This window comes from Suricata suricatta, chromosome 10 (genome assembly GCF_006229205.1).
Source record: "Suricata suricatta isolate VVHF042 chromosome 10, meerkat_22Aug2017_6uvM2_HiC, whole genome shotgun sequence".
Lineage (NCBI taxonomy): Eukaryota > Metazoa > Chordata > Mammalia > Carnivora > Herpestidae > Suricata > Suricata suricatta.
Window position 1 is genome coordinate 32742206 of NC_043709.1, and position 23634 is coordinate 32765839.

The 23634-nt window shown below is 36.4% G+C and overlaps 1 protein-coding gene across 1 annotated transcript; it reads right to left on the reverse strand.

Annotated features, from left to right (window-relative positions):
• Nucleotides 1-775: 775 nt before the first annotated feature.
• Nucleotides 776-21653, reverse strand: ALX1 (ALX homeobox 1). Its single transcript, XM_029955677.1, has 4 exons — nt 21428-21653; nt 18331-18635; nt 15164-15292; nt 776-1405 (listed from the first exon to the last, which is right to left on the reverse strand). Exons 1-4 carry the CDS (start codon nt 21651-21653, stop codon nt 1085-1087), a joined length of 981 nt encoding a protein of 326 aa, XP_029811537.1. The 3' UTR covers nt 776-1084.
• Nucleotides 21654-23634: the final 1981 nt, after the last annotated feature.

Genomic DNA, 23634 nt, shown 5'->3' on the forward strand with positions numbered 1-23634 from the left:
GCCTTCTGACATTTTAATTCCCTATGCAAAACCACAGTAGCAAAAAATGCTTACAGCTTATATATCAAAAAACAAACACGCACACATGTGCACTTGCATAAGCCTATGAAATAAATATAAATTCAGATTTGCTGCTCTGTTAACTGAAAATGTTTCATAATGTAATAAAGCATAATGTTACACGTCAAAAAATCTTTTAGTGTATTGATTAGATGTTTGTGTGTATAGTGTAATCGGCACCATTTCAGCTTAAAAGCAGGTTTTGTAACTTACTTTTTTTTCTAACATGTGCTACTAAATCGGCAAGGTGAGTCGGTGTTGGCTTTTTCGCTGAGTCGGTGCTGACTTTTTCATTTAAAAGATGGCATTTGTAAAACCTACTCTCATGACTAGATTTTAAATCACACTGGAATATTTCAGTTATCGCCTTTAGCCACATGGTTTCAGGAAACTATGCCCAAATATTTCATGCAAATGCTGGTCATTGTAGGAGAGTGCTATTTCAGGGAGTGGAAATTCACTAAACCATCTATAGGTAAAAAAAAACCTTTGAGACCTGAAGATAAATTCTCAGCAACAGGGGCTTTGCCCATTGTGTCTTAGAGCCAGAGAGAGAAGTAACAGTGAGCTCCCAGAAACACGGTGCTTCAATATTTACCTGACAGCTTTGGTATCTTGACATGTTCCCCAGTGCATTTCCTCCTTTATCAGGTATTATTTTACAAGGGATTTCTTGATATACAGAACTGACATAAATCAATCTATAACAGAGGAATTTGTTTAATACATTTATTCTTTTAAGAAGTTGCATGATCGTATTTCATCGACTTGTACAATAGAAAAAAAAATGTTACTACTAAAACAGAGTTTGTGCAGACTGATGGATGGTAAATCTCTTTAGTCTTTCCAGAGGTTCATTCTTAGATTTTAATGTTAAATAATAACAACTATTCATTTAAGCTGGCCTCACCGTATATCTTGACCTTTAGCAATTCCACACACAGCAGCTTATTGTGGTATCCTTTAAATATGAGAAATAGAATGTTTTACTTTGCCATTAAAAGAAAAATAAGAGTACTGTATGTTACATGGCCCATGAAATATTGGCAGTGTGCTCCTTGGCTTTCATTCGAAGGACTGCAATACTGGAAGACCTCCTTTCAAATTCTGGCTTTGTTTCAAATGCATGTCCATTGGTAGCCCCCGTCAGAAGAGAGTCAGTGAAAAAATTGTTGAGGGGCACGTGGCTGAACTGGTTCTGGTGGTTTGAAAACCCTGTGTAACTGGAATCTGTCCGAGGCGAGTGAGAATAAGGTGTCATACACGAGGAAGTGTCACGTGGTAACATGCACGAAGTGACCACAGAACCGCCACTCGCATTTCCTGCCCACAAATTGTTCTGAATCTGGAATATATAAAACAACAAATATTACATTTACACATTCTCACTTTTGTTCCCTTACATTTGTTAAACAGCGTTGACTAAATTTTGTCAACAATTCATTGTTTGCTCCTATTGGGTGGTCTCTAATTACATTCTGAGTACTTGAAGGGATTACTAAGAAATAATTATTTGAAAGATTCTTCCAGTATGTTGTACTGTAATAGATCACCAAAACCCAAACACTTAACCACATAAAATACTCTCAAAACATGTCAATCTCTTCAGTATTCTTTTTATAGTCCTGATTTAAAAATGAAATCTAGAAGAGTTAGTCATGATTCATGACAAATTCGTGTGTTTGGAAAAGCAGTTGAAAATCTGTTTTTGAGTTTAAATATAGTCTTCATCTAAGCAAAATGACACAATCGCATTTTTTAAAGTTCCATAGTCGGACTCAGTGTGGCAGTTTTTGTTGGAAACCATTCCTGATATGAGGCTAATAATTATTCTGTAGATACTTTTAATCAAACTCATTATTGGAAATGTACCCTTCCATTGCTTTTTACTTCCTAGAGTCTCCAATATATAGCCCTGTGAATATGAGCAATCTATACATATTTTAAACGTTTGTTCTATGATTTATAGGTGACATGGTCAGGTTGCAATGGAATTATGACATGTAAAATAATTTGAAATTCTAAAACACGACCATTACCAAATAATAAAAGTGCAACTGAGAAAAATATGCTAGTATTAGCAAAAATATCCTATGAGTATAATTAAAGTACTCTATATAACATCCTATGTAAGATTGAAAACTAGATTGTCATTTGTAGCCAAGAAAGTCACATTTCTTATTATTAAATCGTTATAAGAAACAACAAATACAAATTTCTCTAGAGTCATTAGCATGTAAAGGAAACACTAAGTAAAATTTGTATTAGGAGGTATCTTAGGCTATTTAAATAAGGGGAAAAAACCCTCAAAAACAAAAAACCAGTGATCACATGCATTAGTGAGAAGCACAGAGAAAAATCCTGACAAACAGCAGGAGCTGAGGAAATTGTTGAATGGTAGAACATGAGAGAGAGTTTGAGCCTTAGAAGATGAACTTTAAAATTTGTATGCCTTTGCAATATTATTACAATAAGTAACTATGTTGATCACATTTGGCTACCTTATTAAAAATCATGCCAGTTAAAACAGAATCAATTGTTTTTAACATATGCACAAAATTATGTGTTCTTATATTTACTTTTACATAAAAATTCCAGTCTACTACATATAGTCCTTGGTGTAGACTTACAAACCCATGCTTAAATCATACTTTTAAAGAAAACTTATTTTCAATTAATAGCATAAAATGCAAATGAATCTTCTGGATTACACTGGTAGAGATATTACTCTGTCACTGAAGAAGAGACTCCTTAACCAGTTGCAAATATAAGAGAAAATCTGAACAACTAATTTCATCCCTTAGTTGAGGCCTCAATAATTAGGGCTCATTTTGTGTTATTTTAGAAATATTTGTATAAGCTGCTTTAAATATTTAAATCTGTGACACATGTCTACAGATATATACAGTGATTTGCACATTCTATTAATCTTTAAGTCCTCATGGGCTATGTTGTTTTAATTTTGGCTGATTCTACTAAATGTGTCCCACTTTAGCCAAAATATAATGATTGGTGCCACTGATTGCTGAGTTATGTATCTCAAGTCAACAAGAGGGACTGTTAATGTCATTACTCTGTCAACCTAGCTCTTCTAACTTGATCTGGGTGATTTTCCTCTGACATTCAATCAAACATTGTGCTACACTGCAAAAACCACAGTCACATGTCTGACAAAAGGGCTTTCAGGAAATGAAAGTGGACTTGCTTGCTTATTTTTGAAAAAATAAATGAAAGGCAAAACAGTAGTAGAGAAAGATTGTTTACATTTTAAGTTTGTTAAAAGAGTCCTTGATTTACACATGGTATTGCTGAAATTTACTATGAAAATCATTTACTCATATTCCAAATACATAGAACTGTATTTACTAACTAGGTTTAAGAAAAAAGGAAAATAAGAATGGTAAAGGCAAGGAAAGTAATCTATGAATGTAAATTTTAAATGCTTTCCCTCCTTAAAATAATTCACATTAATCTACCTGTAAGTTGAAAATAAAGTTTCCACTTTGGATGACTTGGACAAATATCTATTTTGTTCAAAACTTCTTACCTCGACATGATATAGCAAGTTAAATGTATTACTGTTGGTGAAAGAATTTCTGGCATATAGAAAGAAATGCTTTCTGAACAGAATAGATTGGTGAAGCAAGTTACTACAGCAATATTTTAGTTGGATTTGAAAAGATACCCATGAATTCCCATGGGCAGTAATACTGTCACATATTTTTACTGATGTGTCCTACTTCCTTGATCTGTATCTCCTCCACTCCCATATCTTCATTTCATTTAAAAATTTCTGGCATGTCTTCATTTGATTTTAGGGTTTTCATTGGTTTTGATATCAAAAGTTTGATGCAACGCATAAAATACAATATTCCCAGTGAAGTGAGGTTTTGCCTCCTCTAAAGCATTCCCTCTGGATGATTAAACATCTGATGACGACAATCAAAATCATGTTCATGATAGTTAAGGGTTATTAATTAATTACCATGTCAGACATGGTATTAAATGCACTGTGAAGACATCATTTCAATACACTAAAAGATGCTTCTTTGCTTTTAGTATCCCCATTTTGTAAAAGCTAAAACTTCAGAACAGAGAGCTTAATAACCTTACCCAAGATGTGAAACTCCCAATGTGGAGGTCAAATTTGAACCCAGGAAATCTTAAGAAATGCTACAATGATACAAAAACTAGTCTTCTAAATTGTGATTGCTTATTTGCACATTCATAATCCTAAGTTTTGGGAGGTTCAATAGGTTCTTTTCTCTGAAAGAAAAATCTCCAATGTTTGCTCATAAATCTTTTCTCATCCTTCACGATACATGATAAACACTTAATACAAATTTTTTACAGGACTGAAAAATCTTTAAGAATATGAAATTTGAACTGATCCATCTTGCAGGTGTAATCAAAATTTTATGGACAATTTACTCTAATACTGTGTATCTAAATTTTGTTTCATGCTTTGAGCTCTACAATCACCATTCAGTATAATCTTGACCATTATTGTAAAAATTTCATCCCCAGACCTTGTTGACTATATATTCTTACGTTGTTTTAATTCCCTACTAAATACTTACTTTTTATTACAGATATGTCTTGGAGATTCTAATTCATTAAGCATGGGGTGTGGCTTATGGGATCTGTATTAAAATAATGGCAATGACAATAATACATGAAATCTGAAAATCACCTGGGATTAGGAGACACTACTGAAGCCCTTGTACATTTTCAACCATGTTTAGTTCCTGTGATAGGAAGGTCACCTGTTTAGAAGTTTTTCATCCCCTTTTGGAGAGCGCTGTAAACAAAGTGAGCTGTTATCTTCCTCTATTCCTCTATTGCTTCTATTTTTGTTCTTTAAAACGATACAGAATAAGTAACATCCTTCTTACACGTGAAAATTTTCAAGTATCTTAGATAATTATGACTCAAGTCTCTTTTCTTAAGCATTCCTCAAAGGCAGAATTTGATCAAACAACAAAGCTGTTAGAGCGTACAGTTTAATAAATCCACTGCTATTATCAAGGTGGACTCAGCCTATGGCCCCTCCATCCCGCTGCCATCTTATATAAGTGGTCATTTTAGAACTGTGTGTTGGAATCTACATGTCATTTTGTCTAAAACCGTGTGTAGGTATGTGTGTGCATGTGTGTGTACATATATATACACAAAGAAGGCACACAAAAACCTTGCTGACTCATTAAAAGAAATACTGTATTGGTTGCTAAATTTTGAAATGAAAGAATTTTTTGCTTTTTTTTTTTTCTGAATAGGATTACTACTTTTCTTTTCTGGACTATTTCTGAGACATCTACAATGGTAGTGCCCAGTACCAAATAAATTTGGTGGTGTTTTTATGGGCTTCTATGTATAATATTTAAAGTTTCACAACTAGGAGCACCATTATTAAATAATGTCCACATCCTTTTTTCCCATGTGCCAAAAAAAAAAAAAGGAAAGAAAAGTCTGCCTGTCTTTATATCTTTTCTTCTTTATTGTGTTTAAAAGGAGCAGAAAATCTACAAATATTCCATGCTTTAATGTGCTTCACAGCGTTTTAAAAAGTTCTAGGGGTGCGTTCAAAGCATTGTCCAAGGAACTTAGTCAACTGCCTCCCATTAGCATGAATGGAGGTTCAGCTGACTTAACTCTACTCTACTTTGAACATTTGTTCCTTAATGTTTCCTAATCAAATACAAAAATTAACACTTAATTATTCCATGACTTCAAATTTTGGAGGAAAGCTGTGTTTTTTGTCTGATTCTTTCCAGACAGAAACGAAATTCATTTAACACTCATTTTCCTTCCAAGGAATTAAAAGCAATACATAGGAAGGAAAGAGTCAATATATATGTGTACTTCACATTCATATGCGCACGCGCCCGCACGCGCACACACACACACACACACACACACACACAAATTCTTCACTGTGGATATATATTCGTCATGACTTGAAGTATTATGGTAAACAATGAATAGAAATTATAAATCTTATTTACCTTCACCTTAGAAATTTTATACAAATTCATTCTTTGTATAATCCAAACTACAAAGAAATTTTTAGTATAGTAAACTTGGTGTATATTTTTAATATATTTTCTGATCTTTATTGTAGTAAGCAACTTTTTGTACTTTTAAAGAATGTTCAAAAGAAATGCAAGTTTTTTAGTCCTTGTAGTAGAGTTGTAAAGTACCACGATGTATAAAAAACATCAACTAGTTTCATGACGGCATTTTATATTCTATGTTCTAATATTAGTGCTATTTAGAAGACACTATTCTACAGAATTTAGTATGAATTTAATAGAAACACTGAATAACATGAAAATAAATGAATAACAATCGTTCCTTAATTTTAAACTATCTCTAAAACTAACTAAATAATATTTTTCTACCAAAACAAGTTCAGTTAACCTTACTCTTTCTCTGTTTATAGACTGCTCTTACCTGGCCCCAATGTCCATATGTATACACACACACACACACACACACACACACACACACACACACACACACTTCCCTGTGGGACTAAAGGTTGTTTAACAAGACACAGATCAGGGATTCACAAAGCAATGTTTGTAATAACGTTTAAACAATAGCTTTCTGCATTAAAATCCAAAAGGTGATTTTGGTTTTTCCTCTTTGACAGAATGTTTACATTTATTGACCACTTTATATACTATTCAATATCTTACATATTTATTACTATATTAGCACTTATATAATTTAATTTACCAGATTTTATATAGTCTCTTAAGTAATTAAACTGCTTTTGCAAAATGTGATGTTGGCATTTTTTAAGAGGTCATTATATTCCTTACTAGTAGCATATCCTTTCCTTTACAATTTAGGGTGATAAAATTATTAATAATTTGCTTAGCAACTTGTGAATATTTTAAGCTGTTGACTAATTTCAGGGTCCCTTTAACTTTTCTAGTAACTACATCAGTAGTCACTACATCAGTAAGTTCCTGGCAGGAAGATAGAGTATAAAAGTTTTTCTAAATAGTGAATTTACTGCCAGTGAGTAAGTCTCACTTGCTATCAGAGAATAAGTGAATAAGTCTCAAACATTGATACTTTGTCCATCTTGGGGCGGGGGGGGGGGGGTAATCCCGACTTAATTATGCAGTGAAAAGGATTCATCTGAGCATGCTTAAATACTACCTAAACTAGAAATGAGGCTACATTTTCATCAAAGCCTACTTATTTGGTGCAATTTTCACATACAAAATTTCAGATAATATATAATTATTAAGATTTTTAAAAAATCAATTTACATTTCAAAAATGTCATAGTATCATTAAGCTAAAGTGATTAGCAATTATTTGTCAGGAAAGGGTCATACACTAAATATTGATTACTATTTTGATTTTTTTAAATAAAATTCCATCATAGAAATGAGTACAGGGATTTCAGACAAGTAAAAGAGACTTTTCCATTAAAGCCAATTTTCATTATTAACAACATTATTTTTCATGTATTTTAATACATGAACGATAGCCATCATTTACAGTGTTTGATTCATTTTTAATGCCACAATTTAATGACACAATTCCCCAATAAAGCAAAATCCACAGTTATAAGACACAAAGATTAAAATATAAATTAAGTTTTCCTTGTGAATTAGTAACTTAAAACATGAATCAAATATGAAAATGCTTTAATTTGCACAGAATATGTTTAAACCTACAGATAACCGTTTGGTGTCATATGTAAGCTTTGAATTTATTCTGAAAATCCTGAGTAAATTTATCCATTATTTTCAAATTGTATATGTGTTAATCACAAGTTGGAATTTTAGTTTTGTGATTTTAAACCAATTGTGAGTTTGTGTAATTTGTTTTCTATTTAATGCTCTGGGATTTAGAATTTAAAAAAACACACAGAAACATGAGGCTTAATAAATACGGCAAGCATAAAAATACTGGATTAAAATATAACGTATGTTCACCCTAACAATAACAATGTGTACTGCAGACTTTAACCCACAGACTTCCCAGGTGTAATTTTCCCTCTGGTTCTTCTCTGTCCCGTCAAGGTAGTTTTTATACGTATAAGCAGTAACTGCACTTTTCAACAATTTGTTTTTACATTTTTTCTTATTATTTATTTTGGTAATCTAGTCAATTTATTAATTTGTTCTTTCGTCTTAAAATATAAAATACTTAGGATCAATTCAGATTAATTCAATGTTTTAACAGCAATTGACTATTAAAAAAGCAAACAAATAAACAAAAACTCACAATAAAACAATCAGCTAAGTTATTATTAGTGCTTAAAGTCATTAAGTCATATTAAACTTGAATATCACATTTTTCAAAAAATAGTCTATATTCATAATCTAAGACTTGAATGCACTTTGCTTCTTTTGCAGGGTATTTTTTTTTCATCTCTGAAAAGCGTGTTTTCAGCAAAATAAAAATTATTTCATTTGTGTCTAACTGCATCTGCACTTAAATGATGCTGACAAGACCTGCTTCGTGCTACACAGAACTTAGATTTAATATATACTTTTACATATATATGAAATATTCTTCACACAAATTTATGTACAACTTGTACATATGTTTATACATTTAATTAAATCAGTAGTTTTATATCAATATGACTTGCTGAGCTAATGATGTTAATATTTTTACCCCTCCATCTCTTAAGGGAAGCTTCACTGTATTACTATGGGACCATTTCACTGGTGGTTTCATAGATACGAGAATATTTATTATACAATCCATCAAGTATAGCTATACTTTTAACATGAAAAAAAGATTTTTGGCTATTTACTTACTTCAAACGTTTGGGGGAAAAACAGAAAGCACAGTGATAAAAAATGTAATACTTTCTCTAAAGACAGAAACCGCTCCAGATGCCCCTAAATTGCTAAACCACAGTGGTCAAAGGAGACAAGTTTCGTATTCTTTATTTAGCTTAAGTAAAGGTAAACTTTAAGATTAGTGCAGAAACTGATGCTAGAAGGGGAGGCTGAACAATATTTTCACAATTACTAGCTTATAGAAACTTTAACATTTCCTTAAAAAAACTGCATAATCACAATGTTTGAAACAGACTCTGTTAAACTAGAAATGTTGTACAGCTTTAATCGGTAATTTAAATTACTCCAATGACTACTATTTATAACTTGAATCCAACTTCTGGGATGTTCAGACTGCAAGTTTGAACATAAAGTCATCAATTAAACAAGAGAAATCAAGATACTGCGTGGGTCCCCTTGTATATTAAGTAAACACAGAATTCGTTATGATTCTCACTATGCACTAAGTAAAACCACATTGAAAATTTTGGTGGGAAAAATTTCAAACCTTTTAAAATTTTTGATGAAAATATTTTCTTCATGAGAAAATAATTTTGGTGGATTAAGAATACACTCAAACATTCCTTAAGTTACCATATTTGGCTGTCCCAATTTAAAGAGGAAAGTACATTTAACTGAATTTGATTTTTTCCTAGACCCTTAAATAGTAAAGTTACTCAAACACTGGATTAGTTTAAATCCTACAATAACAGAACATTCACAACACATAGCTACCTCCCTTATAGAATCATAATGACTAATAACTACTAAAGATTATTTCTATTTATTGAGCACTAGTTATATACTAGGCAATGTCCTAAGTACTTCACAGAAACTATTATGTTTAATCCTCACAAACATCGTATGAATGTTTATACCCATTTTATAAATGAGGAGAGACATTCCTAGAGGCTAATTCATTTGCCAAAGTTCTAAAATTTGTTAAGTATTAGAGGCAGGATTTGGACCTACAATTCCCTGCCGGTGAAGTCCATAGTCAAACATTAACACCTAACCCTTTTGAAGTCCCATGATTTAGTTCCACAGACTGTTTGGAAATTAATTTAATCCTCTCACTAACAGAAAAAGTATTAGGATGATTGTCATTATCATCATCTACATCACCAGCTCTAGCACCAATAATACCTCCATTTCACCAAAAAAGAATCTGAAGGTCAAGGAAGTCAGAAAACGTATCCAAAGTTTCCAGCAAGTAAATGACTAAGTTAGTGCACATGTGATCTGAGCCAAACCTAAGAGCATGAAAGTAGGGTTTCTTATAAGAATGAAGACCAGCTATAATCCTCTAGAAAATGTTTATACCTTGACAAAATATTTTATTCAACAAAGTAATTACTTAAAGAAATGCTATGGTATCAATGAATTAAAACAAATTAGAATCTACAGTTGATAGACGCCTGCTTTTTTAACTCAAAGACAGAAGTATATAGGCCTTTTTGATCTTCTGGGTATAGTTTGCATCCAGAAGTGTCTGCAGGATTCAGTATGAATTATCACTTAATCTGTCCAAAAAGCAAGAGATTTTGTCTGGATAATTTATATAACCTCCGTGCCTAAAATAGTACCCAGCACATATTTGTTGGCTAAAATACAAGTAACTGTGGAAGAGAAAAAATTAAGCTGAAAGGGTTCTGCAAAATCTATTCCTTTCAACAGAGGAAGAAACTGAACTCAATGAGGAGAAGGTAACTGCTTAATACCACAGAGGCGGTTAATAGCAGAGATTCAGAAATCAGGTGTTTTACTGAAAATGGCTTAATTTGGGCTTTGCAATGTCCCCCAGAATATTCAAATGAAACTACTTTTTTTTCACATCTCTTCAGTGTACACATAATTTGCTTAATACTGTTGTAATACAAAGATAATAACTGAACAGTCTCTTTAAATACAAGTAAATATTTATAAATTTATTATAAATTATTTAAAAATGTATAAATGTATACAGTCCACCACTCCCACCACTATGTCAGTGAGAAAGTTATGTGCTGATTGAAGGACATTTGAAGGAAGGTTTCCTGGAGAAAATACAGTTTAGGTGAGGGGAAGGGAATTGAAGATAGAGGGTACAGATTCAGCACAGCACAAGGGATAAGTTCAGCATGTTTAAAATACTGGAGAACATCAAGTAGTCAAGTCATTTTCATTTAACTAACTCAGAGTGCTGCCAAATGACAACTGATATTTTGAGCCAAAATAAAGGGCTTTTAAAAAACAGATACTATTTTTTCAGTACATCAAAATATACTACCTTAAGGTATACTACTACTGACGTACCTGTCACTGCTTGCTACCAAATATGAACCAGATTAAGAAAAATGCCTGAAAACAGACTGAAAAGTGTCTACATTTTTAAACTGCTTTATAACACTATTTTACACATTTAAAAAAGGTAAGCATTTTTTGCTTTCCAAAATGATTGGGTGTTTTGGGTTCAGAATTGAACGACTTCATTGCTGAGTGATAGGTTACAGAGATAATGTTGCATAAAGAACTCTGAACCCCGGGCCTTCAATTTAATGAGTTAAAGTTGTAAGAAAGAAGCCTGGCTTAGAATAAGCCCTCCACGGAAAGGCATTACTTTTACTATTAGGGTTGTTGTTACTATTTTGTAATGAGAATAATGGAAACAAAGTATTCAGAACACTTTAGAAAATGCTAATTAGCATTCATAACTAACCCAATTATATGTTATATATCGAGATAACTCCATAGTTGATAAGATTATGATCCACACTGAGCAGACCTGATATCATTTTCTCAACCATTTCTGTTTTTCATGTATTTCTGTGTATGCTTTTGCTTTCCTGCCAAATTGTTAATTATTTCTGTCTTGTGTCTAGTTTTCTTGTTTCCAAGTCTTTGGTGATTAACAATGTTTTTCTATAATTAGTGACAGTAACCAAGACCAGTGTCTTAATGTATTGAATTGCTGGATTCTATTTTGGTTCCTATTTTTCTGGTATAATTTTTATTTTCAAGACACATGATTTTTTTTAAAAAAATAGTTTCTTTTGGGCTGAAGCTTGAGAGACAAGCTCCTGGCATAATTATTTTTTGCAAAATAAAAACATCAATCACATAAGTTAAAATGGACTTTTCCTGACTTTATCCAAAACCCACAGTGGACAGTGAGAGACACTTGTTTTCAGAATTTTTGGCAACCAAACATTTAATGACTTCTCAGTATAAAAAATTAATATGGTTTTTACAGCATTGATTTTTGTTGTTGTTGATTAATTATACTGTCAAAACAACCTCAACCTGTGCTGTCTGGGCTGCCACACTTAAATTATGAGGTAGTATAATAATGTACATAAATTACAGAGAAACCACAGTGAGAATTCGTGCAAAATTCTCATGATTTGTGAGCAGACATTTTTTAATTAATCCTTTGTGGAAGTGAAAAAGATTATCAAATGTATAATGTGACTGTACCATCTCCCTTCCTACTTGATCTACTTACCTCATTCTGTTAACTGACAACATCTAAAGCTGTGAGGCACAATAACACAATGGCAAGGTTATCCTAGAAAAAAAGCATCGCTAAGTATATGGAATGATAATAAGCCTGACAAAGAGCTTAGTTTGTGCCAGGCACTATTCTAAATGCTCTATGTTGCACAGGAGAAGAAAGAGAAGTTAAAGATAAGGCAACCACCAGCAAGGCACAGAGAAGTGGGGAACACACACACACACACACACACACACACACACACACACACTGAAATGGGGTTTGCAAGGAAAGAAATGAAAATCAAAACAATATTTCACTTAGCATGACACCCTCGAGGTCCATCCACTTAATAAGTCAAGAGGAGAAGGACAGATACCATATGTTTGCACTCATAGGTCTAACAGGAGAACAGGAGAGACCTAATGGAGGACCAGGGGGAGCGGAGGTGGGAGAGAGAGTTGGGGAGAGAGAGGGATGCAAAACTTGAGAGACTATTGAATGCTGAAAATGAACTGAGGGTTGAAGGGGAAGGGGGAGGGGGGAAAAGAGGTGGTGGTAATGGAGGAGGGCACTTGTGGGGAAGAGCACGGGGTGTTGTATGGACACCAATTTGACAATAAACTATTTAAAAATAAATCAAAACAATAAGCTGCAAAATATATATATGTATATCTATATATCACAGTCAAGTGTTGTAGAACAGATTAGTAAGACTGTTTAAAGTCCATTTAAAAAAGTTCACTAATTTGTAACTTTATTATTTCTAAATTCATCACAGTGAAGTAGTTCAGAATTTTATAAACTATGTACTATCTCTATTATTTTCAATATTTCACTTGTTCTGAGTAAAATTTCTGCTCCCCTGAACTAAACTGCAGACTTGTTGAAGCCTTATGCTCCTTTGGTATTCATTTGTTAATTATCCAATCATTTAAACATAGTTGCTGGGAAAAATAGTCTATTGTGAGGGCTAAGATCTTGCACTTGGGAGCCAGATTGCCCCTGTTCAAGTCTGGACTCTTCCTAGTCAAAGTGAGTAAAAACCTCACCTCTCTGTGCCTCAGTTTCTTTGTAAGACAAATAAGGTCGCTGTGAGGATTAGATGAGTTAATGTATGTAACCTGCTTAGAACAGTGCCTGGTATATTCAGGGCTACGGTGTGTTAACTAGTAGGAAACCACTGCAGTGCCTGCTCTCATGAAGCTTACAGCCAATCTGGGAAACGTCCTCATGGCACTTTGTTCAACCAGGACACTCAACAATATTTGGCGAATACAAGTTCATTAGCCCTGTGATGGTAAATAGTAGTATATACATGATTTTAAACTGGAGAAAAAATAAAGGAACTACTTTCAGATAAAGTTTGAAGAAAAATAAGGTTCTCCTGAAGGCAAGTATGGGCATTTATTTCTTCAAGAGGTATTGCTGGTCTATACCTAACAGCCCCTTATAGAGTATTCCACAAGGAACCACTCATGTGATCACGGAACAATTCCTTAACTCCCATGGGTCTCAGTTCCTAACTTTTAGAAGGACTGAACTAGGTGATAATTTGGTGAATTTATGCGGAAGTGTAGATCTCAAAATAGGTTTTGAAAAATCATAAAAGGCATCAGAACCCAAGGATGCAAAAAAATGCAGGATGAATTTTTGCTCACAAGGTATGGATTTATAGTTGAAGAGAATGAATACCCTGAAGTCTGGGGTTGTGAAGATCTGGTTATGGAACTATCAGGGTATTCCACCAGCATTTAAGTCACGTGTTTGTGTTCATAATGCTCTAGGGGCGCCTGGGTGGCTCAGTCCGTTAAGCATCTGACTTCGGCTCAGGTCATGATCTAACGGCTTGTGGGTTCGAGCCCCACGACAGCTCAGATCCTGGAGCCTGCTTCAGATTCCATGTCTCCCTCTCTCTCTCCCCCTGGCCCATTCACACTCTGTCTCTCTCCATCTCTCAAAAATAAATAAACTTAAAAAAAAAAAAACTTAAAAATCCAAAATGGTCTCTAACAATGCATATACTTTAACAGTAAGGGATGATATAATAAATGCCTTGTTTCTTAGAATACAAGTGTTCCTTATCATGTATCAAATATAGTTCCAAATACTGTTACTGAGTATTAGGAAAAAATAATATCTTAATTATATGTGTGAAAAGAAAAAAATCTCTGAAAATGGAAAAAAATTAGAAGAAAATGAATATCTAAATACTGTTTAGAATAAAATGACCCATAAAAGAATGGATGTGGGGTTTTTTTAATGTGATAAATTTTTAAAACTATGTCCAGTACTAATTCTAGGGATGTTTCAAGTAACAAAGGGCTAACTGTTTCCTTGAAATAATGAGTAACTTCAAAGCTGAAAAGACAACATAGGAAAAGAGATCTTTAAAAATGGGACTGAAGGTTTCATAGACCACACTTGACACTAAGTTATAGGATGGTTCACAAAACGTTAGCCACAGAGACAACATGCCAAGCAATGTTTTATTTATTTTTTAAAGTTAACAAAGAAAATGAGTCTGAATAGTTAAAATGTAGAGTAATTAACAGACTTAGACTATGAGTGATGCTACTTCAATTGTTACAGGAAGAAGACCCTGAAATAGTTTTGAATGAATGGCGCTGAAATAACAAAATAAATATTTGTCTCATGAAAATCTAGCAAACATGCAAAAAGTCTTCTGGAAGTTAAAATTTTCATTATTAGCTATTATATTAGCTATAATAAAGCCAATAATAATAGCCCTTTTAAAAACATATGAACCATATCTGTTTTTCTCAGTCAGCATTCTGTGAGGTTTACCATACCTGTGGGTAGCTGTCAGTCCTCGGCAAAACTGATATATCATAGGTGGCAGCAAAATGACTTTTAGCTTGTTGTATTTGGCCATAACGTTCTCTTTTTCTCCACTTGGCCCTTCGATTTTGAAACCAAACCTAATTTTTTTAAAAAAAAGTAGAACGTCAGCTAAGGAATATTTGATACTGCAATGGTGACGTTAAAAGACACAAATCCGAAAGACACAAACCAGGTCAACAAAATCACTAATAACGAAATCTGTCAGGAAAGTATCCACAAATTTTACTTTTTATTTTAACCTGATAAATTAATAGAAAGGGATGAAATAATTTAAAAAAATATTTAATATGTCTCAGCCTCTAGGTTTTTTTGTTCATTTTGGAAAATAAAAAGGAATTAGATTACATGATTTTGAAGACGCCGTATGCCTCCAAATTATCATAGATAATGCTCCTCTTCGAGAATGCGGCAAATCTGGAAGGCATTCGTAACTTTTTAGTTTGGGGTTATGCACATAACATTAACCCAGCCAAACTGTAACCAAATTAATATCTGGGTCTGTCAAAACAATTATATTTAAAACATGTCACAAAGTGGAGACTTTTCTGGGTTGTACCCATACTTAGATAATCTTAGAAAAATTTAAACATAAAGATGACATCCAAAACACATGGCACCGGCAGAAATATCAAAATTATTTAGAAACAGAAACTATGAAAATCACATACTATATTGAGCATAAAAAGGCCAGAGGTAAATGGAACCATCTGAAATTGACCTCTGGTCTAAAATATACAAGTGTGCTTATTACATACATTGCACCACTTGTAACATTCATCTTCCCTAACAGAAGATGCTTAGAAATCTTCAAAATCATTTCTCCGATTTAAAAGACTTGCAGGTAATATATATAATAAAAGAACTAGGGAAGTTTTAACCAAGTATTAAGAACGCCTATGAGTCAGTACAGCCTCTACACCACCATTAAACTACCACCCAGCTTAACGATGACCCACAACCCTCAGACCAACTAAACTAGCATCCAAATTTCTCTCATTGTTAGTAATATTTATCAGAATCACCTTCTTCAGAGTGTTAAATAATCACTAATTCATACTTGTAGCTCTCCAGAATCTTCACTTTAATATTTTAATAAACTAAAGACAGAAAATTATATTGAGTATGCATTATTTGATATTTGAGCAAACATTTCACAAACAGCTGTCAAAAGTTTTTCAGTTTTACAAAACTGTGTTCAGAATACAAAAACTTTAGAAAAGAAGCAGGAAATCACACGTGAAAACGCAAACTGTTAAAATTTACTTGAAATTTTTACTCTTTTTCATATTCCGCTGTAAGCTTCTGTATCTTTACCATCATACATATAGAAGCATACTAACCTTCAGTTTAATACGTGCAAGCACGTACTACAAATTTAAGATGGGACTTTACAGAGTTTCCAGCGATTAAAACAAGGCAGTGAGAGCTGCCTGTCCAGTATGGCTTCTTAGGAAAGATGTATTACACACAACGCCCAGGACTCAAAACAACAAAACAACAAAACAATACATTTTCTTGCTGTCTCCACAGGCACCTGGAGCATAGTAAGGGAATTTAGTATTGAGAAGTTTTTTTGTTTGTTTTTTGGTTTTTGGTTTTCACTGAGAAAAAGGTATTTACAGTCTTCTTAAAATGGGTGTGAATTACCACTCTGATATGAAAAGCAGGAAAGAGAAAACCTGAGTAAATTAGGTTCCGGTGGGCTCTCTGCATGTTTCTAGACAAAAATTAATCAGGAGTAAAGGAACATTAAGGAGAAAACATCCATTGCGCACAGCTGATCACTCTACATGTAAACATATTTTTCTATGGTTACAAGTAGAACTAATTTAAATATATGAACATAAGACAAAAACAACAACAACAAAAACCCCACGCCCGTGGGACTAGTGTTAGTACTTGACAATTCTAAAATACTTCATTAGCATCACCTTTCTGTATCTTTACTTCCTGAACTACAATAAAGTAACTATTTGTCTCCACAAACTAAAGAAAAATCCTGCGGCTTGGTATCCCACACCCCCAGATGGTGACTGTAATGATGTACAGGCCTTACAATGGCTTAGTCTTCAGAAGAAATCTCATTCTTCTTTTTTCCAGAACAAAATTTCTATTTTATTCATTACCTTATATTTATATTTTATGGGATTTGCAAAATTCAGTATTTTCCCATTTAGCATGGTAAAAACGCCAAGAAAGAGGCTATTGCCTGAAACTGCTGTCCCTTGAAAACTAATATAGTTTAATACCAACTCTAGTAAAAATAAAAATATGTCTAAAAGATAGAATTTTACCTAGTATAACTTTTCTCTTTCAAATGATTTTAAAAGTTTAGTATATTGGACCATCCAATTTGATAGTTTGAATATAACTTATAAATGTAATTGAGTATATATTTTAAAACTACTTATTCTTATTGCCTCTACAAAGGAGATGTAAGCCATTTACACTTAAAAATTAAAGTGGAATGGAACTTTTGGCAACTGTGGGAGCTAGAAAAATTATGAGAGCTATATGATCTTTATGCATAGTGAAGATAAGTATGGTTTACATAACAGTGGGGAATTTGTGGGATTGTTTCAATTTTTTTTTGTTTTATTATAACCCCAACCTCAATAACATTACAGATTAATGGGCCATTCATTACACAAATAACTTACCAACACCTGGTACATAACCTAAAAATAACCTTAATGGCTGAAAATACAATAAAAGTAAAATAAAATAAAATAAAATAAAATAAAATAAAATAAAATAAAAGTATTAGTAAATAGACAGCTATGATTCTGGGATTTTTTACCCTTTAAAATTTAATTTTTTAAATCAGAGATATTTGTGATATTCATTTCTTTTTAAATAACTGTTAATTCATATACCTATGTAATAAGTCAAATGTTCTTTTTTGTTTTTGTGTGAATGATTAAATCCCTTGCAAGGAAAAAGACATTTTAGTAGACCTACATGCATATATTACATTGTTCTAGGTCTTTATTTGGAGAATCCGTTTCTTCCTCTTGGCAAAATGCAACCACTGAGTTATTCTAACAGAATGCTCCCCTCCCCCATAAACACACACACCCCAACACACACACCCAAGTCTTCCTCTGGTTCCTACCTGGACCCTGGCCTCTGTGAGCTCCGTCCTCAGGGCAAGCTGTTCTCTGACGTATACATCCGGGTAATGGGTTTTCTGAAAGACCTTCTCCAGCTCCTCGAGCTGCAGGCTGGTGAAGGTGGTTCGGTGTCTCCGCTTCTTGCTGCTGGATACGTTGCTGTCACATTTATCCCCAAGTTCATCCAGTTCTCCCTTTTCGGGCATCCCTTTCACGGGAGACATCCGGAGACTGTTACAGTTGTCCATAGCTCTGTTTAGCTCGGGATGAAGAGGCTGTCCTTCGCTTTTCGTGATCCCATAGTTCACTGTACCCAGAGGGAGAAAACGACAGTTCTCAGGCTTGTGGGACATTTCAGGGAAGAAATTACATTGACATAATTTAGAGCATCAGGGAAGCAGTCTGTCAATGATCTACTGTGCCACTGTTAATTCAGTCATCACATTGCGTTCAATTATTAATCCCCTTGGGGCAGGTTTAAGATCATTTAAAAATTTGCATATGGAACTCATATTATTTGCCAGATTTTGCAGTACTATTTTACAGGGCTCATATAATGTTTACGCACATAATTTATAATCAAGTTAAGGTAATCAAATTAAAAGATGCACTAGATTAAAAAACATAATTTTTGAAAAGTGAATCAAGTTTAATGGAAATCATGTATGTCTTTATTCACAGCAGACAAAAGCTACTTATATGGCTCAAGAAAAATATTTCAATTTTAAGTAGTATCTGTAAACTCAATTCCAGACTCTTCCCAAAAGTTATCTTTCTGCTCTACACAAAATGTACAGACTATAGAGTTAAGATACGGTATTGTTTCTACTATGCTTTGAGTATTTTGATTTCTACTCATTTTTGCTTTTTAATCGTTTTTTTTCAAAAAGTGACCTACTAAATTAAAAAATGAATTTCATATCAGTTTCTGGAAGTGCTTCTTATAGAACAGAGTAAGATTTAAGTAGACTTTACTGTAAAAACTCATTTATAGTTCTTTCTAAATATGTGATATTTATGTTTAAGTGCATGAAATATAAGACAGAAAGCTTTATTTTTTCCCTAAAGCTGAGAAATTAAAGCATCTATTAAAAGATAACAAAAGATGGCATCTTCGATTCTGTTTCGAGGTGTTTTAACTTCAGTGATTTCTTCCAGATTTGATTGCATGCTTGCTGTATGATAGAAAACAAAAATACATCATATGGTGACACACACACACACGCACACACAAATATAATGGGTGCACATAATGAAACTGGAAATATTAAACAAAAAAAAAGTGAACCCTGCCAGAACAATAATTTCCAATGAATTGTCACACTTTTTTCATTTTTGTCTGTTTTAAAACTCTCTTATAATGTATCTTAGCAACTGCTCTAATGATTATACAAATGTTTTCAACTTTAATAACTGTATAACTTAAATGGCTAATATCCTTTATGTAAAAGATGTGGAGTAAAACTAGATATAAAGAAGAGCCATGACTGATTAACAATAGGGTTTTGTCTTCTTGGGCGGAATGAAATGGGAACTTCGGTAATTAGGGATGGGGGAGGGGAGGCTGTCTTGAGGCTAAGGGCATCTCAGGAGAAAGAGAGGAACTTTCCTGAATACCGCGAACTGCTGCCCACATTCAATTTACTTAATATTGTCCTATTAAAATTCATCCTAAAAGTGTGATGTTCGTTTAAAAGTTGTTAAGGTATCAAAAATCACCTATTTCTCTTCCTATTTTCGATCCCGGACAATTTAAAATAGGATGAAGTCCTAGCCAGCAGTTAAGAGAGGACAAGAGAGTCATACATTTTTTTTAATCCTGTCCATTTAGATAACTTTACATATGCATGAAAGAATTCCAAAAATAAACATACTTAAGTCTGAAATACAACCAGAAAGCCAAAAGCTAGCGTATTAAAAATAAATATTGCATGTCTCTCTATATTCTTAACTTGAAACGATTTAACTGAATTTCTCTCTCGTTCCCGCCTATATTTTTGGTTTAACCTTGCAAGTCAAAAGTAATTCGCAACGCTGAGTAAAATATACAAGATCGTTTTTTAAACTTAATTTGTACAAAGTATTTCGAAAATGAGCCCCTATGAGCCAGTACCTTGCCAGATTTTGACCCTCCATTAAAATAGGGGGCGGGAGGCTTGTTGTAAATATTTCACACTTAATTCGTTTGTTATTTTAAAGCAACCCGCTCCTTACAGCTTAACTGTGGAATATATACAATGATAAGGAAAAGTCCTCTTGGAATTGTAAACTTGCTTTAGCTGTCGCGATCTGAAAAAAATAGGTTTGTATTGGGTTACAAGATAGAAAAGATAGATGGTTTGTTTTGATAACATTTTGACTTTGAGATACTTGACCGTTCAAAGTTGAGGATTTCACCCAGAAGCATTCCGAAAGGGTTCTTAGGTGACTTTTAATGTGGAGTCAGAAAAACGGACAATACGGTGTTGGGGGGTGAGGGATAATACTGGAGATTCCTTACCCGAAGCTACTGAAAGCGATTTGGTGTTCTAACAAAAATGTATGTGCGTTGCACGGAAAACCCCAACAATCAGAAATCACAATTTCACACAAGCCAATCTAACAACCTTCCAACTTCACAAAGAAAAATACTGATATGTCTTGGGAAATTTTTAAAAAAGGTTTTTCATCTAAAGGACCTCAAAGATCTGTTCGTGACGACCCTGACATCCTCTAAGGAGCGGTGATCGATTTCAGCTCCTGCGGGGGCTGCGCGGCCGGCTCCCAAAGGAAGCGCGCTGCCTTGACTCAATTACACTCTATTTACCGCCCTATCAGTTTACGGCTGGGTCCAGATAGAGGGACTCCGGGACCCATCAGGGACAACACTCGACAGCTAAAGGAGAACCGCGCAGGGGCAATCCGGTGCCTAATCTTCCGCTGCCCCTCAAAGTTGGCGGCAGCCGAAACCCTACTCCTTGAAACGCTCAGAGTTCTCCCGGCTTCCTCCGCCCTGCAGCTCCCTCGCTCCCCCTTTCCTTGCCTCCCTCCCTCCCTTCCCCACCCGTCCCCGCACTTGGGTGTGCGGAAGGGCGGCCGCGGCTCGGGCCGGCGACTCACCGCTGCCGTCCTGACAGGGCGAGGCTCTCTCCAGGCGCACGTGATGCTCGGCGCGGGGCAGGGGCCCGAAGGCCTGCACGCATTTGCCCGCCGACGCTTTGCTGTAAAAGGACTCATTGTCCAGCGTCTCCATAACGTGCTCCAATGCGCCTCCTGCGCCCATGTAGAAGTCACTGTTTTTACTCGGCGGGCTCTTGAGGGCAAACTTCTCGCTCAGAAACTCCATAATCCTGGAAGGCTGTTGCGGAGCTCCTGGGGAGCGGAGGCTGGAGCGCGCAGGGGGAGGGAGCGAGTGGGCGGGAGAAGGGAGGGCAGAGGAGGGAAGGGGAAGCGAGCGCTGCGGCGCCGGGAGCTGCCCGGCTCGGAGCCCTTTAATAGGTCCCGGCTGGAAAGGGGGCACCCGAAGTCGCTTTTATATCTTGAAACTCAGCTGGGCTCTTCGGGCAACCTCCCAGTTCTAATGAATATGAAAATAGGCAGGCGACTAACTCCACCCCGGGCCCCCCTCCGCCCTCACCCCACCCCACCCCCACCTTCCCCCACTTACCCGGGCAGGGCGCGTCCAGGCCTAGGTTAGACAGACAGCTCCGTTTCAGACAAATGCCAGGAGGGACGAGGCCCCGACACCCAGAAACATTGTCGCCGCGACAGTGGAATGGCATTTCGGAAGAGCCTGGTGAGATCGCAAAGCAGTTAACCCTCCACTCCCTGCTCTCTGCGCCCTTCCGGGCAGCCCGCCCGACACCCCGTCCCCACCCCGCCCCCACGCCGGCCACTCACTACCAGAAAGATTTAGAGGCGTCTTAAGAACTTGAAAGGAAGTATTGCTCTAAAGGGCTTTTATTTCATCCGTAAATCGTTTATGTGGAAGATCCACATAAATCCGAGTCCCGAGAAGCCAGGAACATTGGCAGCTCTTAACTGGGTTGGCGGTGGTGGAGGGGCCGCTTCTGCTTCTAACCCGGAGGAGCTCGGCGTCCCGGGGCTCCAAGCGCTTAGGAGAGGAGCCCCCGGCCTCTCCTTTCTTTCTGGAAGGCCGCGGCGTGCGGACGTGCTGGCGACGGGTAGGAGAGGGAAGCTGAGCAAGGGGCATTGAAAGCATTATGCCAATACCGATCTCTTTCCTCACTCTTCTCCCCACCGCTCCCCTTGGTCCACAATGTTATCATTAGATCCAGATTATTTTAAGAAAACCTCTAAGGAAAAGTGCCTCCTCCGAAGGGCCCTTTAGAATCGACCAGGGGGAGGTTCATAACACAAAAGGGCTTATGAAGGGGGAAGGCCTTCAGCCTGGTTTTTAAAACAATTATTATTATTATTATTATTATTATTATTATTATTATTATTATTATTTTAAGTAGAGGCGGCATGCCTGTGAACAGCGTGGGTGGGGAGCGAGGGGCGCGCGCAGACCTGGGCGCACACGCGGGGCGGCGTCCCGGGGCAGGGCAGGCCGGGGCCCCGTTCGGGCCCCGGGGTGATGCTCGGGTGCGTGGGGACCTGGCAGCTCCCTGAGGGCAGGACGGCACTGCTGGGTTGAATGAAACCCCCTACGTGGGCTTTGCGATTGACTCTTGCGTCCGACGGAAATGTGCTCAGCGCCTTGGGCACGAAAAGGCAGCCATTTGCAACAGGCTCTTGAACTGGCAAATTGGGTGAAAAGGTCCCACAAGTTGGGGTCTATGGACTGCACCTTCCCAGGGAGGGCTCCTTTCGAGGGCCCTGACAGCCTTTGTCGCACAGGCCTTTGCAGCGCCCGTCGCGTTTCCCCAGGCCAGCTTGGCACCGACGCCGCGGCCTTGGGCACACTGGCAGCCCCGATTTTGCGACCCGGGTGGCCAGGCCCGACTCTGGCAGGCATCCGGATGGGTTCGAGAATTTCCAGCCTCTTTGGGGGTATTGGCTGGCCCAAGACTTCCTGGTAGACCCTCTTCGAGACCAGGACAGGCCGCAGCCTCGGGGGAACGACCACGGAACGCTGCGCACCTCTGAGCTGCTCCTTAACGCTGCCCCAGAAGCGGGCCGGTCCCGGACACCCAGATCCGGGCGAATGGAGCCGGGGCGGGCGGCCCGGAGCAGCAGCCTCCGTTTTTCCAGGACGCTTGTCCCGAGGGGTGGGGGGCACAAGCTCAGTTCTCGTGGCGCCGCGCTCAGCAGGGCCCTGGGCGGGCTCTCGGGTTCTGGAGACTTGACGCTATTCCTGGAAT